Raw genomic sequence first — 21930 nt, forward strand, 5'->3', positions numbered from 1 at the left:
CTCACTTTTGGTCGCAGCTACCAAACGGCGTGTACCCGCTAGAGATATATACATACATATAAGATAATAAGATATATAGCACCACAAGCAAGTCGATTACAAAATAGAACCCGACCGAACCCGGAACGCAGGCATTCACAGAGTATCGCCCGGTTGAGAGACTTTTTCTTGTTTTTTTTTCCGTTGTAAAATCAAAAAGGAAACGTTTTCGAAACGTGTGCATTTTGCATTGTGAGTGGATCGAGTCGAATCGTATCGAAAATCGCATCGATTTGGAAACTTGGAAGCCCGAGCCGTCGAGGAATTCCAGCCAGCCGAAAAGTCAGGAATAAGAGGAGCCACTTCCACAAAATCCCAGACAGAAAAGTGAGTGTGAAAAGCGGTGAGCAGCAAACTAAACCGAACTTCCGATCAAAAGTGATCCTGAAACGTCTGGATATTTGAAAACAATATAGAAATAGAGAGACTTTAATATCTCCACTTTGTTGGGAATGGAAAAGAGATGAGAAAGTGTTGGGCTCTTGAGCTTAGTACCCTAGATATATTCCCTATAGGGACCTTGAACCCCGCCTTAGATCTTGACCTGCACGCATTAGAGGCCCAATTGGAGGAGTACTCCTCGTTCGTTTAATTCAACTCAAATGTGGGTAGTTGGTAGTTGGTAACTGAAGCTCGTTGGAAAGCAGAGGTTAATGCACAGCAATTTCAAGTTAATTCCGAGTGGGAAAACGGCAAATGGGCACGAATCCGAATTCCGGTTCATCTTTTGGGGTCGCATTCGCATTCGTATTCGTCTTGGGTGCGAGGGGCGCTCGAGAGTTCACGCCTAACGGCCTTTGGCGGTGTGTTTTGGATTGCTTTTGCTTTTGCTTCTGCTTCTGTTTCTGTTTTTGTGCTCCTCCCTCTTTCTCGCTCGTTCTGCTTTCTGTTGCTGTTTTCACTTCCCACCGCCCATCATCGTAACTCCGCTTGGAGCTGGCTCTGAAACCCGGAGCCACACACCGCCATCGAGGTCTGGGTCTGGGTCACAATGGGTACGCTGGCGCGCTGTTTGGCAATTCGCCATAGTAGACATGATACGATGGCAGAAAGAGCCATCCACACAATGGGCGCACACATTTCCATTGTTATGAATGTTGTTTGTTGCTAAATTTAATTGGTTTTCTTTCCCATCGCCGGGCCCGTTGTGTCCAACTCATTTCTCTTTCCGATTGCAGGCAGAGTGTTGCGGATCCAGCTAGCGATCGCCCCCCGTCCGGAACAGTCACCCACCCAGTCGCGCATCCGCCAAGCTGCAAGATCCCAGCCAGAGCCCGGAGCCCAATCCATCCAAGCCGAGTGCAGCCATGACGGACGTATCGCATGAACTGGGCGCCTTGCGCTTCGTGGTGGTGAGTACTCTCGACATATGTACATATAACCACATCCTTCTAGCCCTTGCCCAGTGCCTAACACTATCCCAAAGATCCATCAGTTTATCCATCGTATTAGTCCCGTTTGTGTCCAATGCAGGCATCTCAACGCAAGATATCGAATACTATAATACTATACTAATAGAAAGAGCCAGAAAGTAGAAAAAAGGGATTTGGATTAAGATTTGAGAAATGTTTGGAATGCCGCCGCAATCGGCACTATAAAAAGATCGGCGCTGCTTTTCCGCTCGCACATCTCGTGCGACAAATGGGCGAAAATTATTTATGCGCAAAAACCACAGAACCACAATGCGTGAGGAGCCAGAACAAAGCCCAAGCCAAAATATGTAGAATGCCACAAACTGGGGAGCAGATAGCAATAAAGCAATAAATGTCCGTCGAGAGTCGCGGGGAAATGCCTGGACAGCCATGGCGATCGGCGATGATATAAGCAAACAAACAATTGCCAGGCGAAGGCGCAGGCGGATGGGGAAGACTCTACTTTTTTATCGAAATTAGTTACTGTATTTGTTTTAATTTGTCGCCACATGAGTTGCCAAAACACACACAACACACCCCTACTTTGCGCCAGAGGAATCAGAGGAACCAACGGCTCTCCTCGCACCGCAAAAAGATCAAAACACGGAAAAATTCTTGGCAATGACCATCGAAATAGCAATGCTGAATATGCACAGTTACCCATTCCCATCTCCGCCCCCGTCCGCCGTGTCCGTCCGTCTGTCCGTCCGTATAGATATAGGGGCTATATGCCACAGCCATATATGTATGGTAGGTGTACCGCCACAGCTGTGGATATAGAATGCGCAGACTTTTTGAGAGTGACAACGGCGCCGACAAATAGATCAGTACGAGCAGAGCAGACCACTACGTAACCAATTGGGACGGACCCGGCCAGCTGCAGCTGAAATTGCTGCCCAGAATGACGGCAATATCGGTTTCAGATCAATATAAATGTGTGAACCAATTTACCACCGGGAATATTAAGGATCAACCCCAGGGATCCTGCCATTGCAATTGTTTGTTTTTGGGCCAGGATGAACAATAGTCTGTATGTGTCGTCATTGTACGGAATCAGTTGTTGAACCATCCTCAATCAATTTTTTGATTTAAGCTGGGAAGAAATTTCAGTTGCAGTCTCCCACAATTGTTGAATAATTTCGCATATGAGCTCGGATTTGGGTCGTTGGCCTTTCGCAGTGCACTTGGTGGATCGCTGGACCTTGGGTGCCATATAGACTTCGTTTTCGTATCGCCCCCAAGTGGAGAAGCCACTTGATTTCCACGGACGGGTTTTCAGAGTTTCCCAGACTTTCTCCGCTGGTCGGAAAACAAACTCTTAGCCCAGCGACTGAACAGCTGAAGAGCCGAAAAGCGGTTGCGCCAAGTTCTGGCCGCTTTTCATTCATCGTTGGACTTATTTTTAAACGATTGGCGGCCCGTGTGATATGAATGAATTTCGCCTGATTGACGAATTTTTGGATATTGATCAAAGAGACAAATTCAGAACGTCATTGCGGCAGTTGCCAAAACGGCGGGTTATATAAACAGCAGCGAAGAGTTAATAAGACCGACCATTGCCCACCGCTCATCACCCATCGCCCGATTCATTCAAGTGTCCATGGGCAACTCGATCGACGGACGGGCTCCACTCCTCTTTCGGGCCATAAATAATAATCACATAGAATAAACAACAGCTAGTGGTGAAAATTGGCCGCGAAGGTCATTCCTGTTTTCTTTTTGATATTTGTGAATATTTCTGCTGTGGGAAGTGGGCATACGTACCGTATCTATACATATACTTGGCTAGATGTGTGTTTTCAGTTGCTGCTCGTCAAAGAGTGTCGGGCCGCCACGCCCCGCCCCCACATCACGCCCATTTTCCGCAGAGGCTTTTATTTATGACCACGACATTTGCGCATTCCTTCGGTGCCGCTGTCGTGGCTCATGGCGCGGGAATTTTGCACTTATTAGATGAAAAATTACAGAAAATGTAAGACCGCTGTTATTTAATTGCGCCAATTAATTTTTCCGCGAGAACTTGTTCGAGCAAGTTGTTGAATTTGAAAGCCATTAATTGCGCGCCCAGTGGGTGGGTTGGCAACGCGAGATCTACTGCTTCCACTCAAATTTAAATGTGACTTAAGAAAACTAATCATATTAATTTAAAATCAATTTGGCACCTTTTTTAATGAAGTGTAATTTCGCACCCTTAATACTGTTTATTATTATCATTCATTTATTATCTATATTGACTTCGCGTAACACCTGCCAGATCATAGTGGCTAAGCTTAGATTTTAAATTACCCGCTCTAATGAATCGTTGGCAACGCGTCAACTTACAGCAGTGGCAGTGAGGGCTCGCAGCCAGTCTGGCAACGCTGCCATTTGAAAGAAGAAGTTTGGCTTCCTTCCCTAAAAACCAGTTTAAGCCCCGATTTAAGCCATTTGTGTTCTTTGTTACTTGCAGGACTCGCCACTGTCCTCCAAGGTGGCCATGTTCAACAACCAGGCTACGCAGCACAAGCAGTCGCAGCTGCTGAATCCATTTTCCCAGGACGGACGCGCCGCCTCGCCGAAACCCACTTTCTCGAAGGATCAGTATGGAAAACCACTGGCCGGCAGCCTCACAGAGATGCGTGGCCAGAAGGCTAACATCCACGTGATGAAGGAGATGCTGGAGCTCTGCCAGATCATCAATTCGGAGGGCTACGACGTCAAAGACGAGCCCACTATGCGTGTGATCCCCTTCGGCGAACTGTTCAATGTGAGTTTCCTACTTACAGCTGGTATATTTCGCGAACAGTCCTCTAAACTGGTCCCTTCCGCTCCGCAGATCTACAACTACATATCCGACAAGGTGGTGGGCATCCTGTTGCGGGCCCGCAAACACAAGTTGGTAGACTTCGAGGGCGAAATGTTGTACCAGCGGAGGGACGATGACGTTCCCGTCTTTCTGCTGAAGCCCATCAAGGAAATACGCAGCGAGATGGAGGCCAAGATTGAAGACATCAAGAGGGCGGCTAGTCCGGCGCCTCCGCAGTCCACCTCGGTGCTGATGGATCGCAGTGCTCACGAACAGAAACTGAAGTCGAGGACTCCCTCGCCGGCCGTGGGCAAGTCCGCCAAGTCCAAGTCAGCGTCGCCGGCTCCCAAGGCTCCTGTACCTGTTCCTGCGCCTGCTGCAGAAGTCACGCCTGTGGCTGGGCCCACAACTTCTGCAGAGCCTGTGACAGAGTCCACTACGGCAGCAGTTCCAGCTCCGTCTACAGAGCCCACACCGGCAACAGCTTCTGCACCTGTGGAAGCCCCTGTTTCGAGTACCGTTGAGATCGAGCCAGCCAAGCCAGAGGTGACCGAACAGGCACCCGTGGCTGTGATAGTCACAGAAGCACCATCCACAGAAGAAACCACACCAACCACCAGCGAACCGGAGGCGGAGGAGCCAGCCGCTGCAGTTGCACCGTCAGCACCTGCTGATGACTTGCCGACAATTGTGATTGAAGCCACCGCCGAGTTTGTGCGCACCGTCAGCGTGGAGCAGCTGGCGCCCAGTCCCGCAACGGCCAGCGAGTCCTCGCCAGACCAGTCCCAATCCCAACCAGAGTCGACGCCCGCTTAATGCGTGACAGGGAGTTTGTTAGCTGGGAAGGAAGGAAGGAACATCCCCTTGAATCGTTTAAAAGGAACTCTCGCAACTACTAAAGCGGCAGCTTTAAATTGCAGTAGTTTAGTTTACGGCGTACTTAGTTTAATTTACAATTAGAGCAACACAACACTGAAGACAGAAACGAGAGTAACTTTTTATTTATTATTATTACTTGTATATTATTAACGGACGACCAAATGAGCCAGTTTCCTCAATTTGTTAACCATTACTCTATGGAAATGAACTAAGGTTTCCCACTCACAAGAGTTTGGAACGTGCAAGGCAATAAAATACTAATAAAATAAATACACGTACATAGACACATAAGCAAGTGCTGTTTTTCTAGTTTCAAAACGATTGGAACTGCTTGTTTCATAACTAACTAAATAACTTATTGCCTGGGCAATTTTATGTGCTCTTTCCCGTAATTGTTCTCTTGTTTCATTTTAAATTATAAATTTGATTGCTAAATATTACAAACTTAAACCACATTTGGCCGTTACAAATTATAACAACTTTTCGACGCGATAGTTATCGATAAGTATATCAATTGCAGGGCAGCAAAGCAAAGCTAAGAAGAAGAGGCGCGGGTATCGATTAACGATAAGGCTTCGCAATTTCAAGCAGCTGATATCGATTGGACGACAGGGCTGGACCTCACAAATAAATATAAAACCAAAATATTCAGTGGTCTCTCAATTTGAAGAATAATACAAAAGGAAGATGTCTGCCCTGCGCCGTGATGTGTCGCCTTTAATCCAGCGTATTCGGGCCTTCCTCCTGGGTGTGAGTATCCGACATTTGGACAGCGGCCGCAGAGAACTCGGTTCTCAGTTATATAAGACGGAAAATGCGAATCTCTCATTAATCTGGACGCCAATTACAGCGGGAGCACAACCTGGCCCTGCGCTTCGAGGACGGACTGGCCGATCGCACCCAGCCACAGCCGGAAATCCCGGATGGCCCATCGCATCTACTCTCGGCCAACTACTACTGCCAGCGGGATGGACGTCGCGAGGTTCTGCCGCCCATCGACTTGGTGGAGCAGCAAAAGCAGCTGGCGGGAGAGGCTGGAGAAGCGGCGAAGGCCCCGTCTTCCAAGCTGCCCACTCCCGGCAAAGTCTATGCCTGGGATTAATGGGCCGCTTCACCGCGGGAATCGCCTTTTTTTGAGTTGTAGTACGAGCCGGTTAAAGCTAATATAGAATCAAATTGAATCAAGAATGCGTGCATTGGTGTATCCAGTGATGGAGGGCCATGTGAGATGCCCCTTACCAGCCTACAATGTTTCGAAACCATAATCGCCGAAAAAACACCATCCATCACTGGATATATTTATGTACAAGTATTTTATTCAAATATTTACAGATCCCATCTTACAACTAGTTAAAAAAAAAAACACAATCCAGGAACACCTAATAGACGCGAGGCTTGAGGCCACAATTGATTCCCGTGGACGAGCGCAGAATAAGGTTCAGCACGGGCTGGACTTCCTCGCCCAGAGGCAGCAACTCAAAGTGTCTCACCATTTTGCTGATGGTGCTCTTCATCTCGAGCATTGCGAACTTTTGGCCGATGCAGTTCCTCGGACCCGCTGAGAAGGGAGTATAGGCGAATGGATTGATCTCGCCCTTGCGCTCCATGCTGAAACGCTCAGGGATGAACTTCTCCGGATCAGGGAAGTAGTCTGGATCGCGCTGAGCATGGTAAATAAGAATGACCACATTCGAGTCGGCGGGTATCAACTTGCCGTCGAGTACGGTGTCCTCCGAAATGTAGCGTCCAATGAGCGGCACCGAGGGAAACAGGCGCAGAGACTCCTTTATCACGCACTCTAAGTACTTGAGCTCGCCGAGTAGCTGCATAGTAACTGGAGCCGACTTGTCTTCACCGAGAACATCTCTGACCTCCTGGAAGACGCGAGCCTGAACCTCCGGATGTCGAGCCAGCAAATAGCAGGTAAAAGCAATGCTACTAGTCGTAGTGTCGTGGCCCTCGAACATAAAGGTGTCTACCTCCTCGCGGATGTCGCCGTTGCTCAACGGAGCCCCATCGATGGTGGACTTCAGCAGCACATCAAGAAGGGCCATGCGACGCTTCTGGCCCACATCGTTCAAGAGGGCAACATCGGCATCTCCTCCATCGGCAATGGATTTTTGTAGGAGCTCGCGTCGCTCAGTGATTACCGAGTTGGTGAAGTCGTGCATGTTCTTCACGGAATCATTCAGCTTGGCCAGCAATTTGGGATAGAAGAGCTTCATGGAGAAATCAACGCGCTGCAAGGGATTCATGAAGCGTTCAGCTAACATTGAAGAGGCACTAAAAAGAGGTGTTCATATGGAATAAAGCCCGCCGATAGTTACTGTGTGGTAATACTTACGTTGTGACCGACTGAACGTAGGAAAATTGCGGCTGGAGCTGAGCATTAATTTTCACACCCATGGCCGTTTCCGCAATGATATCCATGGCACACAAGCAAGCCACCGGGAACATGTTTATCACCGTCTTGCCGTCCGCCCGATCGTAAAGCTGCTGGATCATAGTTGCGCTCTGTTGGTCAAAGACCTCCACAAAGTCCTCCAGGATCTTAAAGTGGAATGCGGGTGTGATGATCTTCCTGCGACGGAACCACTTCTTTCCTTTGCTAAGGAGCAGCCCATCGCCGAGCCAATTGACCAGCAGACCATAAAGATTGTTTTTTTGAATGGTCTGTTGGCTGCTCATGATCGCCTCGATCATTTTGGAATCAGCGGTCATAAAGCCACGTTCGCCCAACATCTGCATTCTTATGTTTTTACCAAACTCAGCAATCAGACGGGACTGCAGATCAAAGATAGCTGCAAGAGAAGTGGATTAATATTTGTTTAGCCAACTTGTGATTTTAAAAACAACGATTTTAAGATCAAAAAATTTTTAAAATTGAACTGTCAGGAACGCAGTCTTGGGAATATGTATTGTTGTAACCGTGTTATTAACGGACATGACTTACTCTTGGGTGACTCGTTAATCAACATGAAAGCGTTTCCCACCAGAGGGTAGCTCCTGGGTCCTCGTATCCCAGCGGCGGCGTACATCTTGTTGTGTCGCCTGTTTCGCATATAATCCCACGCGAAAACGGTCGCCAGGAAAATCACAAAGAGCTCTAGATACATGTTTTTTGGGTTTCGGTTTTCTGGGTTGTTAATGGGATGGATCTATTAACGCCGTTGGCCATCGACTGCTTGTTTTTCCTCGGCGGCGGGGCTGTTTTGTAGCCGGCGCGGATTGCGCGATAAGGCGTCCACAATCAGTGGAATGAGGCCGAAAACCAACGAGAAGGCCAAAAACTATGACCGGGGTCAAAACCAGGCGGTGTGTCAACCGAGGGCTCTCCTTACCTCTAGCTGCCATGTCAGTTGGATTTTTAAGAATGTTAAGTGATCTGCATAAGGATCTTCGAGATCCGTTGGCGCACATTCTGTAATGAAGGAACGGAAAAGTGCCTCTTCACCGTGACCCAAGGCTTTGGCCCGATCGGAAGTTCAGATTGATAAGGCCCACCGCCCACTGTCAACCTGGGATGTGGGATTTAGGCGGGGCCTGGGAAAGTTCGCATGGCGCTATCTGTAATTAATACATTGATGAACCACTCGGGTTGTGCTGATTAGATCGAACGCTTTTGTTGGACTCTTGGAACTAAAAAAAAGGAAATATTTAAATAGATAATTAGCCTACAAATTCAATATGCTCTAGAAATTATGCTGAGATAATCTGGGTTTTATAGTATTTAACCCAACGTTCTTATCAACTTATTGATTACAAGTTGATCTTAAAAATTCGAACTGCTTACAAGCTGAAAACTATGCAGCACAATATGCACAGCATCAATCTGCCTTTGAACCCAGCGCTCTTAAATCTACAAAGTTAGGTGGAAAACTCAGAGCATCGCAGTTCCATAACAGGTCAAACTAGAAAAATCTATATAGTGCACCTCTCGAACCGACGAGCGGGTACAAATGTCATTGGTATTGGACTATTGAACTCGTATCCCATTACACATAATGTTTGAGTTATTATATCAAATCGATGGTTCCATTGATGAGTTCAAAAAAACATTTATTTTAATTGTTAATAGATATTCAGAGTTGATATCTTTATGGCTTGTCCACTGCAGTATGTGGTCCAATGTTTACCTCTAGTCTACAAGTAAGCATGACGAGTGGAATTGATAAGGGCTCTCAACTGCATGGTAATCATTACTAAGCAAATTATTAAACTTACACTCTGTGTATAGTAGATAAATGGGAGCAACGGATCTTGGAACTTGTACCATTTGCTTGACCCATTCACCTTTGACACTTACTCTTACTGATAAGAGGATATGGGTTCAGCTATTGTCATGCAGTGAATGAAGGGGCATATCTACAATTCATGATGATAGGCTGGAAATAGCAGGGTAGATCACTTAAATACCCCTTTAAAATGCTCTGATAGAACTTGACAATGAAAGGACCCATCATTTGTATGTATATATACATATATATATATTGGTTTACAAGTTCCCAATTTGCAATATATTTAAAAAGGGTCTAGCTCCAATAACCATTCGTTATACCACCCACGATGGCTGGGCATAAGCTGTGCATCATCGTGACAAGGCTCCATTCGTAAATGGTTCGTCCGGTTTTCTTACCTCCAGCTGCCCGCTGCAGAAAACAGATTACCTGAGACGGTTTAGTTCTCTTAAACAGCAGACTCTCTTACGGCTTTCAGCTGGCGTAGAATTCAGATTAACAGCCCACGAAGCTTATATTATTTATAGTATCGGTCAGTAGAACGGCGTTTCTCGTTCGACGCACAATGCTGGGTGTTATTGGCGTGCTCCTCCTGGTGGCGTTCGCCACACTGCTGCTGTGGGATTTCCTTTGGCGCAGGCGGGGCAATGGTATTCTGCCGGGTCCGCGGCCACATCCCTTCCTGGGCAACCTGCTCATGTACCGCGGTCTAGATCCTGAACGTGAGTTTAACTTCCAGTCCATCGATACAGTTTGTTATCTGGTCAAATCTATAGCAATCCCTAATCACTCCCAATAATAATCTGCAGAAATTATGGACTTTGTCAAGAAGAATCAGCGCAAGTACGGTCGCCTTTACAGGGTGTGGATTCTCCACCAGTTGGCTGTCTTCTCCACGGATCCGCGAGACATTGAGTTCGTCTTGAGCAGCCAGCAGCATATAACCAAGAATAATCTGTACAAGCTACTTAACTGCTGGCTGGGCGATGGATTGCTGATGAGCACGGGCAGGAAGTGGCATGGACGCAGGAAGATCATCACGCCTACATTTCACTTCAAGATACTGGAGCAGTTCGTCGAGATATTCGACCAACAAAGCGCCGTGATGGTGGAGCAGCTTCAGTCGCGCGCCGACGGCAAAACGCCCATTAACATCTTTCCGGTGATTTGTCTCACTGCCCTGGATATAATCGCAGGTGAGTTTGCCATCACTCTAATAAATATTTATAATAGCTTAATATTCGCCGTTTAGAAACTGCAATGGGCACAAAAATCAATGCCCAAAAAAATCCCAATCTGCCCTATGTCCAGGCTGTCAATGAGTGAGTGTAATGATAGGTCGAATGCCGCCTACAGTTCTGATGAATTCTTCCTTGCGGCAGTGTCACCAACATCTTGATTAAACGTTTTATCCACGCTTGGCAGCGGGTGGACTGGATTTTCCGGCTAACACAGCCAACAGAAGCTAAACGCCAGGGCAAAGCTATTAAAGTAATGCACGACTTCACCGAGAACATTATCCGCGAGCGGCGTCAAACGCTGGTTAACAACTCGATGGAGACAACTCCAGAGGAGGAAGTTAATTGCTTGGGCCAAAAGCGACGCATGGCTCTGCTGGATGTGCTGCTGCAGTCCACAATCGATGGCTCTCCGTTGAGCGATGAGGATATCCGCGAAGAGGTTGACACGTTTATGTTCGAGGGCCATGACACCACTACCTCCGCGATTTCATTCTGTTTGTATGAAATCTCAAGGCATCCCGAGGTCCAACAGCGTTTGCACCAGGAGATCCGCGACGTCCTCGGCGAGGATCGAAAGAGCCCAGTTACCCTTCGTGATCTGGGTGAGCTGAAGTTTATGGAGAACGTGATTAAGGAGTCGCTGCGCCTGCACCCGCCAGTGCCCATGATCGGTCGCTGGTTCGCCGAGGATGTGGAAATACGTAAGAAGTTCCATAGAGATTCTTCAATCTCAGGTAAACATATTGCTCTTCTCAGGTGGCAAGCGTATTCCAGCAGGCACCAACTTTACGATGGGCATCTTTGTTCTCCTTCGTGATCCTGAGTACTTCGAGTCTCCCGATGAGTTCCGACCTGAGAGATTCGAGACGGATGTCCCGCAGATTCATCCGTATGCGTACATTCCTTTCTCCGCTGGACCAAGAAACTGTATTGGTCAGAAGTTCGCCATGCTGGAAATGAAGAGCACCGTCAGCAAGCTGCTCCGCCACTTCGAGCTGCTGCCATTGGGTCCTGAGCCCCGTCACTCGATGAACATCGTCCTGCGGTCGGCCAACGGCGTTCATCTTGGCTTGAAACCGCGCGCCTAAGGAATTCATTCTTGTGGGTCTATCCAGCTCTCTTTGCTTAAACGTGTATAGAAGTATTTATTTAACTATTTTGTCTGCTGTGTAATTATCTTAATACTCTCAGCAATACGTAAGTATGTGCATATGAATGACCGCAGGTACATATGTATGTGTTTTGGTTGATTCCATCAGCTGTTCTTGCTGAAAAACAGCTGTCTAGTTGTTTTCCTCGCATTTTCCGTCCTGCTCACCTTAGTGCTACCGCACTCAGTTTCTCTTTCGCCAGAGGCGCACTATTCGAATGGATTTGCTTATATAAAGTTTAGCTACGAGCAATAAATGCGAAGTGCTTGGTAGGTATATAAATAGGCAACACATTTGTGGTGCTCCAGATAAGATTGCCAGCTACTCGAGAGCCCAAGTGCTCCTTGAGACACGCTGCAGAACTTCAAGATGTTGGTGGTTCTGCTGGTGGCCCTCCTGGTGACTCGCCTGGTGGTCTCGCTGTTTCGTTTGGCGCTAAAGGAGCTGCGCCATCCTTTGCAAGGCGTTGTGCCAAGTGTTTCGACAGTTCCTCTACTAGGAGCCGCCTGGCAAATGCGGAGTTTTCAGCCAGACAGTAAGTTTTCGTTTGCACTCTTCAATATTTGATATTTATTGCATTAAATTCCAGACTTGCATGATAAGTTCGCCGAGTACGTTAAGCGTTTTGGTCGCAGTTTCATGGGCACTGTCTTGGGCTATGTGGTAATGGTTACAGCGGAGCCCCGACATGTCGATGCACTGCTGCAAAGTCAGCACCAGTTGAAAAAGGGCACGATGTACTTTGCCTTACGCGGTTGGCTGGGCGATGGACTGCTGCTGAGTCGCGGAAAGGAGTGGCACACGATGCGCAAGATCATCACGCCCACCTTTCACTTTAGCATTCTGGAGCAGTTTGTCGAGGTCTTCGATAGGCAGAGCAGCATATTGGTGGAGCGTTTGAGAATGCTGTCGCACGGCGACGAGGTCGTCAACATCTATCCCTTGGTGGGTTTGGCTGCCCTAGACATCATCACCGAAACTGCTATGGGCGTAAGTGTGGGCGCTCAAGGAGCTGACTCTGAGGTGGTGCACGCTGTAAAAGAGTATGTTGTAATATATTCTAATTTACCTTGTTTCTTACCGTCTATCTTCCTTTAGTCTGACCAACATCTTGGCCACCAGATTCATGAGGCCGCATCTCCTCTTTCCCCACCTCTTTCGCCTGTGCTGGCCCAGCGGATTCAGGAAGCAACAAGCAGGCGTCATCTGCCTGCATGAGTTTACCAACGGAATTATAGAGCAGCGCCGCCGTTTACTGGCCAGGGAGGCTAATCAAGATAAGCCAACAAAGCGCCACGCCCTGCTGGACACGCTCCTCCGGGCAACTGTGGATGGGCAACCATTGACTGACAAGCAAATTCGCGATGAAGTGAACACTTTCATCTTTGAGGGTCACGATACGACGACTTCAGCGGTTTCCTTCTGTTTGTATCTACTTTCCCGCCATGAGCCAGTGCAGCAAAAGCTTGTTGAGGAACTGAGGACGCACTACGGCCAGGATTTATCCAGAGGCGTTATTCTCTCGGATTTTGCTGCGTTACCATATCTAAGCTGCGTGATTAAAGAGTCCCTGCGTCTTTATCCGCCTATTCCGGCAGTCGCACGCTGCCTGGAAAAGGATTTGCTTATAGGTGAGTGTAAGGTTTGAAAATTTAAGACTCACCTAACCGTCAATATACACCAGATGAGGGCTACATCCCCGTGGGAACCAATGTGGTCGTACTTCTCTGGCAGCTCCTCCGGGATGAAGCGATCTACACCGATCCACTGCTCTTCCAGCCGGAGAGGCATATAGGAGAAGAGGCACTCAGACAAAGTCCCTACAGCTACATACCTTTTTCCGCTGGGCCGAGGAACTGCATTGGTCAAAAGTTTGCTCTGCTGGAGATGAAAACCATGGTGATCAAGGTGATACGCCACTACCAGCTGCTTCCAATGGGAGCCGATGTGGAGCCATCCATTAAAATAGTGCTGCGCTCGAAGAGCGGGGTAAATGTTGGACTGCGGTCGCGGTTGTATTAAGAATCTGGGATTCAATAATAAAAACACACGATTTTGGATCAGCTGGCGCCAGACAGTTTGAATCTGGCTATCGTTATCGATAACAGCAAACAATCAGCTGACGCAGTGATGGGCAGGTGTAGTTTTTCACCGCCAAAAAGTGCTAGAAATTAGTTCAAATTTAAATGTCTAAAACTAATACCAGGAATTCAATATAAATACAACTACCTATACATCACATATACAGCAGAAGTTAAACCAAAATAGAAGCGCTGATAAGGCAAACTAAATGGGATCAGCTGATAGCACAGAATGCGGAATAAACCCAATTAATGTGATTAAGCTCAGTAAACGAGCGATCAGAGATTATATTACTGCGTTACAAACAAATGCATTATATATTTACATACATATAGAGCATTTGGCTTTGTAAGCTATTTATTTCAGTTTTGCGCTGGTCAATCGATAAATGTCACATCGAATCGATACGCGCAACTGTTGAAATATATGGAAGCTATACGCCGTTTGTTTTCCCAGCTTTTCCGAGATTTCCCTAACAAATGTGCTTTCTACGATTTTTGGCCCAGGCCAGGGGCACCTTGGGACGGGTGAGAATTCTGCAAGAGTACCAGAAGTGAGAAAGGTCAAGCACTAATAGGGTTTCTTTTCTCGCGCAGCATCTGGCGGAGGTCTCACCAGTTGCCTGGGCAGCTGCTCCCGACGTTTCTGGCCGTAAATTACATCTGGTAATGGGCAACGAATCGTGCGACTTGGACTCCGCCGTTTCGGCTGTCACTTTGGCGTTTGTCTACGCCCAGCGTAATAGGGAGCACGACTATGTGCCAATACTGAACATTCCTCGTCGGGATTACCCGTTGAAAACCGAGGTGGGCCACTTGTTTGTGAAATGTGGGATTGCCGAGCCCGTGTTGCTCTTCCGAGACGATATTCCCCGGGAAGTGGTCCAGGATGTGAACGTTATTCTCGTGGACCACCATGTAAGCCCGCTGGCCCCAAATGTTACTGAAATTTTGGATCACAGGCCCTTGGAGGACAGCAGTCCATCCTTCAAGCAGCTGCCAACACTCTGCCAACTGGACATTGATGCCTCGGTGGGTTCCTGCGCCACTCTGGTGGCCCAGCGGTATTTGGCCGAGGAACAACCCCGATCCACTAGCGTGGCTCAGCTGCTGCACGCCACCATCGTGCTGGACACAATTAATTTTGCACCCGCCGCCAAGCGCTACGGGCCAAAGGACGAAGCCATGGTACAGAAGTTGGAGAGCGAGCTTAACCGTAAGGAAGCTCAAAGAAGTGGCCTTTTTGATGAGCTAGTGGCTGCGAGGGCGGATATTAGTAAGCTAACTCTCACCGAAGTTTTGCGCAAGGATATGAAGGTCTTGCAAACCGATCGCCAGGTGGTTCCCTTAGCTGGAATGCCCATCCTAGTCAGAGATTTTGTGGAGAAAAGCGGCGCCGAAAAAGCCGTTCGCGAGTTTGGCGTGGAGAGTAACCTTTTGGTTATCCTGGGAATGTATGTATCACCTGCCGATGGCCAGGTGCAGCGTGACCTGGCCTTGATCTCTCTCTCCGGCCAAGGCCAATTCGTTCAACGCGTCCGTCAAGCACTGATGGAGTCTAACGATCCAAAACTGGAGCTGCGACCTCATGAGGTGGACACCCGCTTCATGGGCGGCTGCCTCTTGCGCCAACACAACGTCCAGGCCACCAGAAAGCACATCCTGCCTATTGTTAAGCGAGCGCTGCTTGAATGGGAAGCGGATCACGCTTGCGATTGTGACGAAGTGTACTTCTTCAAGGAGAAGCCGCAGCTGGGACTCTCTTAGGAAGAGATCAGGCCAAACGGAAGCTTAGACAAGACTTAGCTACAATTTTAGCGCAACCATTATGTTACCAACGTTAAGCTTACACCAAAAAGACAGAGAATTTCCCATTTAGGATGCTTCCATATTCCATTTAGGATAAATTGTCAAAGGCAAGCGAATGAAATATGGAAGCAATCAGTATTCCAAATTTAAGTTACTTTGCAACCTTGGTAACATAAAGGCAAATCAGTTTCAGAGTATTCACACATTAAGTTTTATCCAGTTTCCTAGTTGTTTATATGGATAAAGCGATTATGTACAGGGTATACATGGGTAAAAGAAAGCGTTATGATTAATAAAAAAAAAGGACTACAACTGTGGCTCTGTCTCGTCGGCATCTCCCTCCTCGCCCATTTCGTCGTCTGCGCACTCCAACGTCATGTCTTCCAACATCTCCTCCAGTGTGATCTGGGGTACATCACCTCCAGCGGCCTGTGCCTCGATTGGTATCGTCTTGTTCGTGTCCCGATAGATGTTGACCTGACCGCGGATATCCTCGTTTTCCTCGAGATCGTCAAGGAACTCGTGGTAATCGTACTTGCTGCGCTCATCGGTGGCCTCCGCCGCCAGATGCTTAATCTTCCATACGCGCTGGCTGAGTCTGGTCTGTCGATCGTAATGCTTGCGCACAAGAATCACATCCGGAATTTCATCCGTCGACAATTTGTCGAACTCCAGATCGTTGATGTTGGCCTCTCCGGTGTTGTAGCCCATTACGGAATCGCCCACCTTGAGCAGGTGGCCCAAGTGGGAGCGTGTGTGAATGGGGTTATCGTTGATGCCCAACTCCGAGGCGCGCACCACCCAAATGTCGCAGAGGGCGTGCTTAAAGGAAACCTGCCCCTGACCAGGATAGGTCTTTCGATCCTTCTCCATGATCACATCAATGTCCATGACGACGTACTCAACCAGTTGCTTGGGATTACAGATGGCCTCAAAGGGAGTTCTGAAAAAAGCAATTAAATTGGCTTACTCGAAGATAACCTATGTCAAATAGGAGTCCCACCTGAAATAGACCTGCGAGGTGAGTTCTGCAATCTGTGCGGTCAGGGGATCAATCAAGTGAATGCTGCTGGACACCCGGTTGACCAGAACCACTGGCGAGAGATTTCCCAGCTGGTGGCGCAGCTTCTTGGACAGGCAAACTGCACTGTCCTTCGATACTGGTGCTATTTCCACTGACCAGTTGTACTTGTAGTTATAGTTGTTGCTGTGGATGTCGTGAGAGATGAGACGCTTCGAAGTTGTTACCTTGCCGGGCACCATGGTCAGCAGGAAATCAACCATGCGCCGGGCATGGTTATCATTGGCGTAGAAGAAATCCAGGCCGCCATGCTCCGGCTTTATGCCCAGAGTGTTCTCGTGGGCTTTGTGCTTAAGGATCAGCTGTTCCAGATAGTAAAAGGTCTTCTTGTTCTCCGCCCGCTGACGAACCTGCACGAGGCAGCGCCAGAAGTCCTTGGCCTCGGTCCGATGGCAGTCGTTGCACATCTGGTTTTGTACAGTGAACTCCACCACGAAGACCTGCTGGAGCACAGTTCCCCCGGTGATCTCTCCATGCACAGTCAGCTTAACCTTTATGCGCTTGGAGTGCTGTTCTGTCCAGATGAAGCCGGCATCCACCAACTTCACTTCCTTCAGGCCTTTTAGCTTCTTAAGGCAAATGGCCAAGAGTTCGCGGGACTCCAAGGCGGCCTGTATCCACTCGTTCGGCGGTTGCAGATAGCGCTCGCAATTACGACAGAAGTGGAGCACGGCCTGCTTTGGGATGTTCTCCGTGATGTCGACATGGTTGCGCAGGCAGGTGACGCACATGTTGGCCGGATTCGGCTGGATGGCCACTCCGCACTCGCAGCACAGGATGATGGCGTTCGATGCGGCACCCTTGCCGTCCGCGGCGCCCAGCGGGCTAAACCCAACGTATTCGTGATCCATGAATCCTCCGGAGGTCTCTTCGATTCAGCTATTTCACAATGGCGTTGTAGAATACGATGAAATTCCTACGAAGTACACAAATTTGTAAACACGTGCGTATAGGTGTATATCGATTGGCCAGAGATCAGCGATATAATTAATCGGCGATTTAAGTTAAGCCTTTTCCAGCTAGAGTAGCTAAAAGTGAGATTAATGATTAATGTTAAGCGAGTGAGTCTCCAAGCTGAATGGGACATTTTGATTTCCTATCATTCCCTTAAAAATATAATACTTATTCGACTGTCTTCAGCCTTATTTTGGCTAGCGAATGTACGCCCAATTATCGATACATTCGCCGCCGTCATCACTGACAGACCAGCTGAGGCGACGGACTCGACTGCCGGAAACTTTTACGGACCTGGAAGGGATTTGCCGCCATGCAGAAGAAGCCCATTAACACCAACTCGCTGCTGGACAAGCTGCACCGCGGCGCGGTGTACGCCTGCATTGGAGTCACCCTGTACGGCACCTACATCCTGGGAATGCGCTACTACCACTACTACACGGTCATCCGACCGCAGAAGCAGCAGGCGGAGCTAAAGCTTCTGGACGAGGGAGCCCACGACAAGGCCAAGGAACTGAAGTACTAGGCCCGCCCACCTCCGCTCCTTTAATTGTTAAATGTCTGTTAAGCGCAATAAACTTTAAGGAAATGTAAGCATTTTCAGCTGAAAACGGCCAACGCCGGTTGTTGTTGTGTAACCACGGACAGCTGGCCAAAGTAGAGGACCGTCGGCAGGCCCGGTGGGATTGTGAGATTCCAGATTAAAGATCTGACCCTGGAACCAAGCCAACAATGCGCAATTAGCCGTCTGTGCCGTAAATCAAACTGGTCGGCCACAATGGGAAATCAATCAATCGACAGCGACATCAACATCGACCCGTTCGTCGGACTAGACTTAGTCAAGAATTATTATTTAGCTGGCAATCAAATATGTTGTCATCTCCGGATCGTGACCAGGTCCCAGTCCGTAGACCAAAGCCCTTGCCTTCTTGGGCTTCCGCTTGCCCAACACGTCTCGCGTGCATTCACCTCCAATGGGCAGAGCATAAATATTAAACGATGTGGATACGAAAACAATCGCGGGGAGAAGGAGACAATGGCGGTGCCACCCACTTTTGGCCAGAGATGGCGAGACGTCGTCGATTGGGAAAATCTTTTGCATGCTTCATTCAACAATGTTGCCCCCGGCGTTGCTTCATTCATGACTTGGGAACTCGGAGCAGCAACAGCAACAGCCGCAGCAGACTGCAATTGCGATTTGCAATTGCCACTGCGGTCAAGGTCGTCCTTCATTGTTTGGGCACGGCACTAGGTACTGGGTAGCAAGTACCCCCGGCAGACGGAAGTGATCAAGAATAATGGAATGCGGAGACCGAGTCGTCTACCCAAATGGCTATCATAGTGTTTTAAAGTTTTAGTATATTAAGCAAAAGCTGTGCTCCTCTGAATAAAAGATCTCGTGAAAGACCTAGTTTCACGCCCATTAAAACTAATGACCATCGAGCTGGTCACCGAGCCTTGGCCCAATATACCCCTTAAGCCAGAGGTCTCCACAAAAGTCGTGCACTTTGGATATTCTTTCGATAAGAGCTTGCATTGGAAATGATCTGGCAGAGATCTCAGCTGTCTGGAAGCTTAATTAAAATGCCAAAACGCTGCCAAACGTGCAATTGTTCGTAATTTGTGTATAATGCTGGCGCATGTGCGATTCCCACGGGGCCAGTGGCATCCTAGCATTTGGCCAGCTTCTGAACGAGCTTAGGTAATAGTGCCCCTTCTGGGGGCTGCAGGCCATTTGATCTGGCAGTGAAAGTGTTATACGATATGCCTACCGTGTACGAGAGGGGCACTTGGTGATTGTGGAACGCGTCGAGGGTCTCGTGTTGCACGCTGCTTGTGGATCGCGTTGCTGCCCCACTTCGGTTACCCAACGAGCCTGGGATCTTAGAATTTCGACTGCGCTGGCAATTATAGCCGATATCGTTAGTTTCCACGCCCACTCCACCTCACTTCCCCCACTGCAATCCTCCGCCTAGTCCTCCTCCGCCGGATGAGCGGATGGATGACCTTTTGGCTCCGCAGCATAAACAATATTCGGTTTCAAGTCCTCAACCCGTCATGCATTCAATTCAGCTGCAACAATCGCTGCTGCTGCTGCTGCTGCCGCCGTTATTGTCAGTTTGCATAATTGCAACTGTAGCAGCAACTGGCAACAATAAGCTAAGCCGGGTGACTATAAAAGCGCCGGGCCACTGGCAGCCATCAACAAACCTCGCCTGGCGCCCAACCCATCAAGTCAACCAGCCAACAGCCACCAGCAACATCTGCAGCAGCAACATGAAGTTCTTGGTAAGCAGCAACACCAGGACACCAGGATACCAGGACACCGGTCAAGCAAACGTCGAGTGAAGGACTTTTTTTTTTGAGTGCCAGTTTATCCAACAAAATAAAAGTTATTTAAAATTGCTGGAATGATCTGGCTACAATTTGAAACAAATCACTTGATAACATCGCTTCAAAAGTTTCATATACCGAACCTTTTTTTCTCTGTGCAGTGCGTGTTCGTCATCCTGTCCATTTGCTTCATGAGCACCTGGGCAGCAGTTTCGGAGCCCGCACCTGAAGCCCTGGAGGCGGAGCCATCCGCCGTGGATGAGAAGAAGACAGAGAAGAGAGGCATTTACGGGTTCGGCCACGGCTATGGCGGATACGGCGGATACGGTGCCTATGGACACGGTCACTACGGCGGCTACGGCGGACTGAGCAGTCCCTACTACGGCGGCTATGGATACGTCCATGCGGCGCCCTACTACGGCGGACACCACGGCTACTATCCGTACCACCATGGCCACTACGGCTTCTACTAGGACCACCACCTATCCCCATGATCGTAATGCATACTGCTTTTTTTTTCTCGATCGCTCCATGCTCATCACTGCACCATCATTTGTATATGTACATATATGTACTGGTTTTCCCCAATCATTCACCGCAATATAAATGTACTGCAAATATCTAATACATACTCGCATGTCTTTGAATTTGGGTTGGATGTAGTGCAAATATGATATACATATGTATGTATGTACTTAACAATAGAGAATCGATTACATTGCTTATGTATGGCAGTAAAAGTGATTTTTGATCACTTTATGGGGGCCAGTTAAGGTATAAACCGATATTGCCCCAGTGACTGTTATAAAAAAATCACTGTTCTAATTTCGATCGGCGCGTGATCACCAGTTTTTGTGATCATCAGCAAAAATCAGGAATTCGACTTCGAGATGCTGAAGCGCGATCTGCAGAAAATCACACTCAAGCTGTCCGATCTCAAGGACTACGAGGCTGCCCGCCAGAAGAACAAGCTAAAGGGCGCCCCGCGGCCCAGGCTTTCTCAGGATGCCCTCACCGGAGACGACGCCTCCACTTCGGGAACAACGGCAAGTTGCAGTTCCAACACGGAAACCGCCACGGAAACCGCATCGGGATCCGGATCAGGGTCTGGATCGGGCTCGGGTTCTGGGTCCGGATCGTACATTACGGGAATGGGCTACCGTTCGGAGACACCCTCCTCCGCATCGTACACCACGTCGACGACCCCGACTGCGGCCACTCAGGAGGAGATACTGAGACCCTCGTCCGCCGTCACGGCCACCACAACCACTGGGACCACTAATTCCGGCTCCACGGATGACGTGAGCGTGGCGGCCGTAGTGGATGACACGGATACCATTGACGAAATCAGCGATGACAACTGGGTAGACCTGAATGCGGACACCAACGATACCGTTGATACCCAGCCGGAGGAGCAGGACCAACTGCAAGAGGTGGAGGAGGAGGATGGGGCTAGGGGTGGAGTCTAATCCTGACCGCTTATCGCGTTATGAAAACATTGCGCAGCTGCACTCGAAGCCCCCCATTTCACATTCCATTTATCATTACATTTTGTATACGTAACCAAGTATAGTAACCCATTGCATGCTCCACTTACCTAGAAATGCGTTTTTATTGGCTGCTAATAATAATAGTTTGCAGTATATATGTCGCTTATGTCATCTTCAAATCGAAACCTATACATTTTATAGATTTGGTTAACTACGGTAAAAGGTTCTGTCACCTTTTAATCTGGAGAAAGTGCGATCGGATTATATCGAGTGGGCAATGCGGCTCCTCCTAATTGGCTCTCCCCACAGGGAGCAAGTAAGCGGGAGACGACAACAAGTGGCTTATGGCCACCGGCAACAGGTGGACGCAGTGGAGTGGGCACTTGGGAGTGAAAGGGACTGTTGTGGAACGAGAGGCCGAAACACGGGTAAATCA

General features: G+C 48.5%; 10 protein-coding genes across 13 annotated transcripts; 8 read left to right on the plus strand and 2 right to left on the minus strand.

Moving 5' to 3' along the window:
* Positions 1-5406, plus strand: LOC6616100 (proteoglycan 4). 3 transcript variants are annotated; one of them, XM_032726361.1, is made up of 4 exons: positions 1-382; positions 1218-1391; positions 3901-4197; positions 4267-5406. In XM_032726361.1, the coding sequence occupies exons 2-4, from the start codon at positions 1347-1349 to the stop codon at positions 5050-5052; spliced, it is 1128 nt and encodes a 375-aa protein (XP_032582252.1). In that variant the 5' UTR covers positions 1-382; positions 1218-1346; the 3' UTR covers positions 5053-5406. The 3 variants fall into 3 exon arrangements, with proteins under 3 accessions (XP_032582252.1, XP_032582251.1, XP_032582253.1); XM_032726360.1 differs by having other exon boundaries at positions 1-366; XM_032726362.1 differs by lacking the exon at positions 1218-1391 and having other exon boundaries at positions 1-366.
* Positions 5407-5691: 285 nt separating this feature from the next.
* On the plus strand, positions 5692-6300 carry LOC6616101 (NADH dehydrogenase [ubiquinone] 1 alpha subcomplex subunit 7). The gene is made up of 2 exons (XM_002040430.2): positions 5692-5865; positions 5966-6300. Exons 1-2 carry the CDS (start codon positions 5803-5805, stop codon positions 6215-6217), a joined length of 315 nt encoding a protein of 104 aa, XP_002040466.1. The 5' UTR covers positions 5692-5802; the 3' UTR covers positions 6218-6300.
* Positions 6301-6351: 51 nt separating this feature from the next.
* LOC6616102 (probable cytochrome P450 4d14) lies at positions 6352-8812 on the minus strand. The gene is made up of 3 exons (XM_002040431.2): positions 8069-8812; positions 7460-7916; positions 6352-7398 (listed from the first exon to the last, which is right to left on the minus strand). Exons 1-3 carry the CDS (start codon positions 8229-8231, stop codon positions 6495-6497), a joined length of 1524 nt encoding a protein of 507 aa, XP_002040467.1. The 5' UTR covers positions 8232-8812; the 3' UTR covers positions 6352-6494.
* Positions 8813-9731: 919 nt separating this feature from the next.
* Positions 9732-11750, plus strand: LOC6616103 (cytochrome P450 4d2). Its single transcript, XM_002040432.2, has 5 exons — positions 9732-10075; positions 10163-10549; positions 10606-10675; positions 10736-11295; positions 11351-11750. The coding sequence occupies exons 1-5, from the start codon at positions 9919-9921 to the stop codon at positions 11680-11682; spliced, it is 1506 nt and encodes a 501-aa protein (XP_002040468.1). The 5' UTR covers positions 9732-9918; the 3' UTR covers positions 11683-11750.
* A 95-nt stretch (positions 11751-11845) lies between these two features.
* LOC6616104 (cytochrome P450 4ae1) lies at positions 11846-13988 on the plus strand. Of its 2 annotated transcripts, XM_002040433.2 has the most exons (4): positions 11846-12280; positions 12335-12788; positions 12844-13376; positions 13430-13988. In XM_002040433.2, the coding sequence occupies exons 1-4, from the start codon at positions 12115-12117 to the stop codon at positions 13765-13767; spliced, it is 1491 nt and encodes a 496-aa protein (XP_002040469.2). In that variant the 5' UTR covers positions 11846-12114; the 3' UTR covers positions 13768-13988. The 2 variants fall into 2 exon arrangements, with proteins under 2 accessions (XP_002040469.2, XP_032582250.1); XM_032726359.1 differs by lacking the exon at positions 11846-12280 and having other exon boundaries at positions 12680-12768.
* A 189-nt stretch (positions 13989-14177) lies between these two features.
* On the plus strand, positions 14178-15947 carry LOC6616106 (exopolyphosphatase PRUNE1). Its single transcript, XM_002040435.2, has 2 exons — positions 14178-14354; positions 14424-15947. The coding sequence occupies exons 1-2, from the start codon at positions 14307-14309 to the stop codon at positions 15591-15593; spliced, it is 1218 nt and encodes a 405-aa protein (XP_002040471.1). The 5' UTR covers positions 14178-14306; the 3' UTR covers positions 15594-15947.
* LOC6616107 (60S ribosomal export protein NMD3) lies at positions 15841-17667 on the minus strand. Its single transcript, XM_032726358.1, has 2 exons — positions 16639-17667; positions 15841-16578 (listed from the first exon to the last, which is right to left on the minus strand). Exons 1-2 carry the CDS (start codon positions 17565-17567, stop codon positions 15942-15944), a joined length of 1566 nt encoding a protein of 521 aa, XP_032582249.1. The 5' UTR covers positions 17568-17667; the 3' UTR covers positions 15841-15941.
* A 236-nt stretch (positions 17668-17903) lies between these two features.
* Positions 17904-18285, plus strand: LOC6616108. Its single transcript, XM_002040437.2, has one exon. The coding sequence runs from the start codon at positions 17984-17986 to the stop codon at positions 18194-18196; it is 213 nt and encodes a 70-aa protein (XP_002040473.1). The 5' UTR covers positions 17904-17983; the 3' UTR covers positions 18197-18285.
* A 97-nt stretch (positions 18286-18382) lies between these two features.
* LOC6616109 lies at positions 18383-20635 on the plus strand. The gene is made up of 2 exons (XM_002040438.2): positions 18383-19959; positions 20166-20635. The coding sequence occupies exons 1-2, from the start codon at positions 19669-19671 to the stop codon at positions 20475-20477; spliced, it is 603 nt and encodes a 200-aa protein (XP_002040474.2). The 5' UTR covers positions 18383-19668; the 3' UTR covers positions 20478-20635.
* A 129-nt stretch (positions 20636-20764) lies between these two features.
* Positions 20765-21600, plus strand: LOC6616110 (putative per-hexamer repeat protein 5). Its single transcript, XM_002040439.2, has one exon. The coding sequence runs from the start codon at positions 20895-20897 to the stop codon at positions 21471-21473; it is 579 nt and encodes a 192-aa protein (XP_002040475.1). The 5' UTR covers positions 20765-20894; the 3' UTR covers positions 21474-21600.
* Positions 21601-21930: the final 330 nt, after the last annotated feature.

Source organism: Drosophila sechellia, chromosome X (assembly GCF_004382195.2).
Source record: "Drosophila sechellia strain sech25 chromosome X, ASM438219v1, whole genome shotgun sequence".
In the NCBI taxonomy this organism is placed as follows: Eukaryota; Metazoa; Arthropoda; class Insecta; order Diptera; family Drosophilidae; genus Drosophila; species Drosophila sechellia.

Bases quoted from the DNA above. Each gene is read 5' to 3' on its own strand.
- LOC6616109 (XM_002040438.2), top strand. From the start codon at position 19,669: ATGGATGACCTTTTGGCTCCGCAGCATAAACAATATTCGGTTTCAAGT. The intron at 19,960-20,165 runs GTAAGCAGCAAC...TTCTCTGTGCAG, and splicing joins GCAGCAACATGAAGTTCTTG to TGCGTGTTCGTCATCCTGTC.
- LOC6616103 (XM_002040432.2), top strand. From the start codon at position 9,919: ATGCTGGGTGTTATTGGCGTGCTCCTCCTGGTGGCGTTCGCCACACTG. The intron at 10,076-10,162 runs GTGAGTTTAACT...AATAATCTGCAG, and splicing joins CCGCGGTCTAGATCCTGAAC to AAATTATGGACTTTGTCAAG. The intron at 10,550-10,605 runs GTGAGTTTGCCA...TTCGCCGTTTAG, and splicing joins TGCCCTGGATATAATCGCAG to AAACTGCAATGGGCACAAAA.
- LOC6616101 (XM_002040430.2), top strand. From the start codon at position 5,803: ATGTCTGCCCTGCGCCGTGATGTGTCGCCTTTAATCCAGCGTATTCGG. The intron at 5,866-5,965 runs GTGAGTATCCGA...CGCCAATTACAG, and splicing joins TTCGGGCCTTCCTCCTGGGT to CGGGAGCACAACCTGGCCCT.
- LOC6616102 (XM_002040431.2), bottom strand. From the start codon at position 8,231: ATGTATCTAGAGCTCTTTGTGATTTTCCTGGCGACCGTTTTCGCGTGG. The intron at 7,917-8,068 runs GTAAGTCATGTC...CTTCTCTTGCAG, and splicing joins GATTAACGAGTCACCCAAGA to CTATCTTTGATCTGCAGTCC. The intron at 7,399-7,459 runs GTAAGTATTACC...ACCTCTTTTTAG, and splicing joins TACGTTCAGTCGGTCACAAC to TGCCTCTTCAATGTTAGCTG.
- LOC6616104 (XM_002040433.2), top strand. From the start codon at position 12,115: ATGTTGGTGGTTCTGCTGGTGGCCCTCCTGGTGACTCGCCTGGTGGTC. The intron at 12,281-12,334 runs GTAAGTTTTCGT...ATTAAATTCCAG, and splicing joins GCGGAGTTTTCAGCCAGACA to ACTTGCATGATAAGTTCGCC. The intron at 12,789-12,843 runs GTATGTTGTAAT...ATCTTCCTTTAG, and splicing joins GTGGTGCACGCTGTAAAAGA to TCTGACCAACATCTTGGCCA.
- LOC6616100 (XM_032726361.1), top strand. From the start codon at position 1,347: ATGACGGACGTATCGCATGAACTGGGCGCCTTGCGCTTCGTGGTG. The intron at 1,392-3,900 runs GTGAGTACTCTC...TGTTACTTGCAG, and splicing joins GCGCCTTGCGCTTCGTGGTG to GACTCGCCACTGTCCTCCAA. The intron at 4,198-4,266 runs GTGAGTTTCCTA...TCCGCTCCGCAG, and splicing joins CCTTCGGCGAACTGTTCAAT to ATCTACAACTACATATCCGA.
- LOC6616110 (XM_002040439.2), top strand. From the start codon at position 20,895: ATGCTGAAGCGCGATCTGCAGAAAATCACACTCAAGCTGTCCGATCTC.
- LOC6616107 (XM_032726358.1), bottom strand. From the start codon at position 17,567: ATGGATCACGAATACGTTGGGTTTAGCCCGCTGGGCGCCGCGGACGGC. The intron at 16,579-16,638 runs GTGGGACTCCTA...TGCTTTTTTCAG, and splicing joins ACCTCGCAGGTCTATTTCAG to AACTCCCTTTGAGGCCATCT.
- LOC6616108 (XM_002040437.2), top strand. From the start codon at position 17,984: ATGCAGAAGAAGCCCATTAACACCAACTCGCTGCTGGACAAGCTGCAC.
- LOC6616106 (XM_002040435.2), top strand. From the start codon at position 14,307: ATGTGCTTTCTACGATTTTTGGCCCAGGCCAGGGGCACCTTGGGACGG. The intron at 14,355-14,423 runs GTGAGAATTCTG...TTTCTCGCGCAG, and splicing joins CCAGGGGCACCTTGGGACGG to CATCTGGCGGAGGTCTCACC.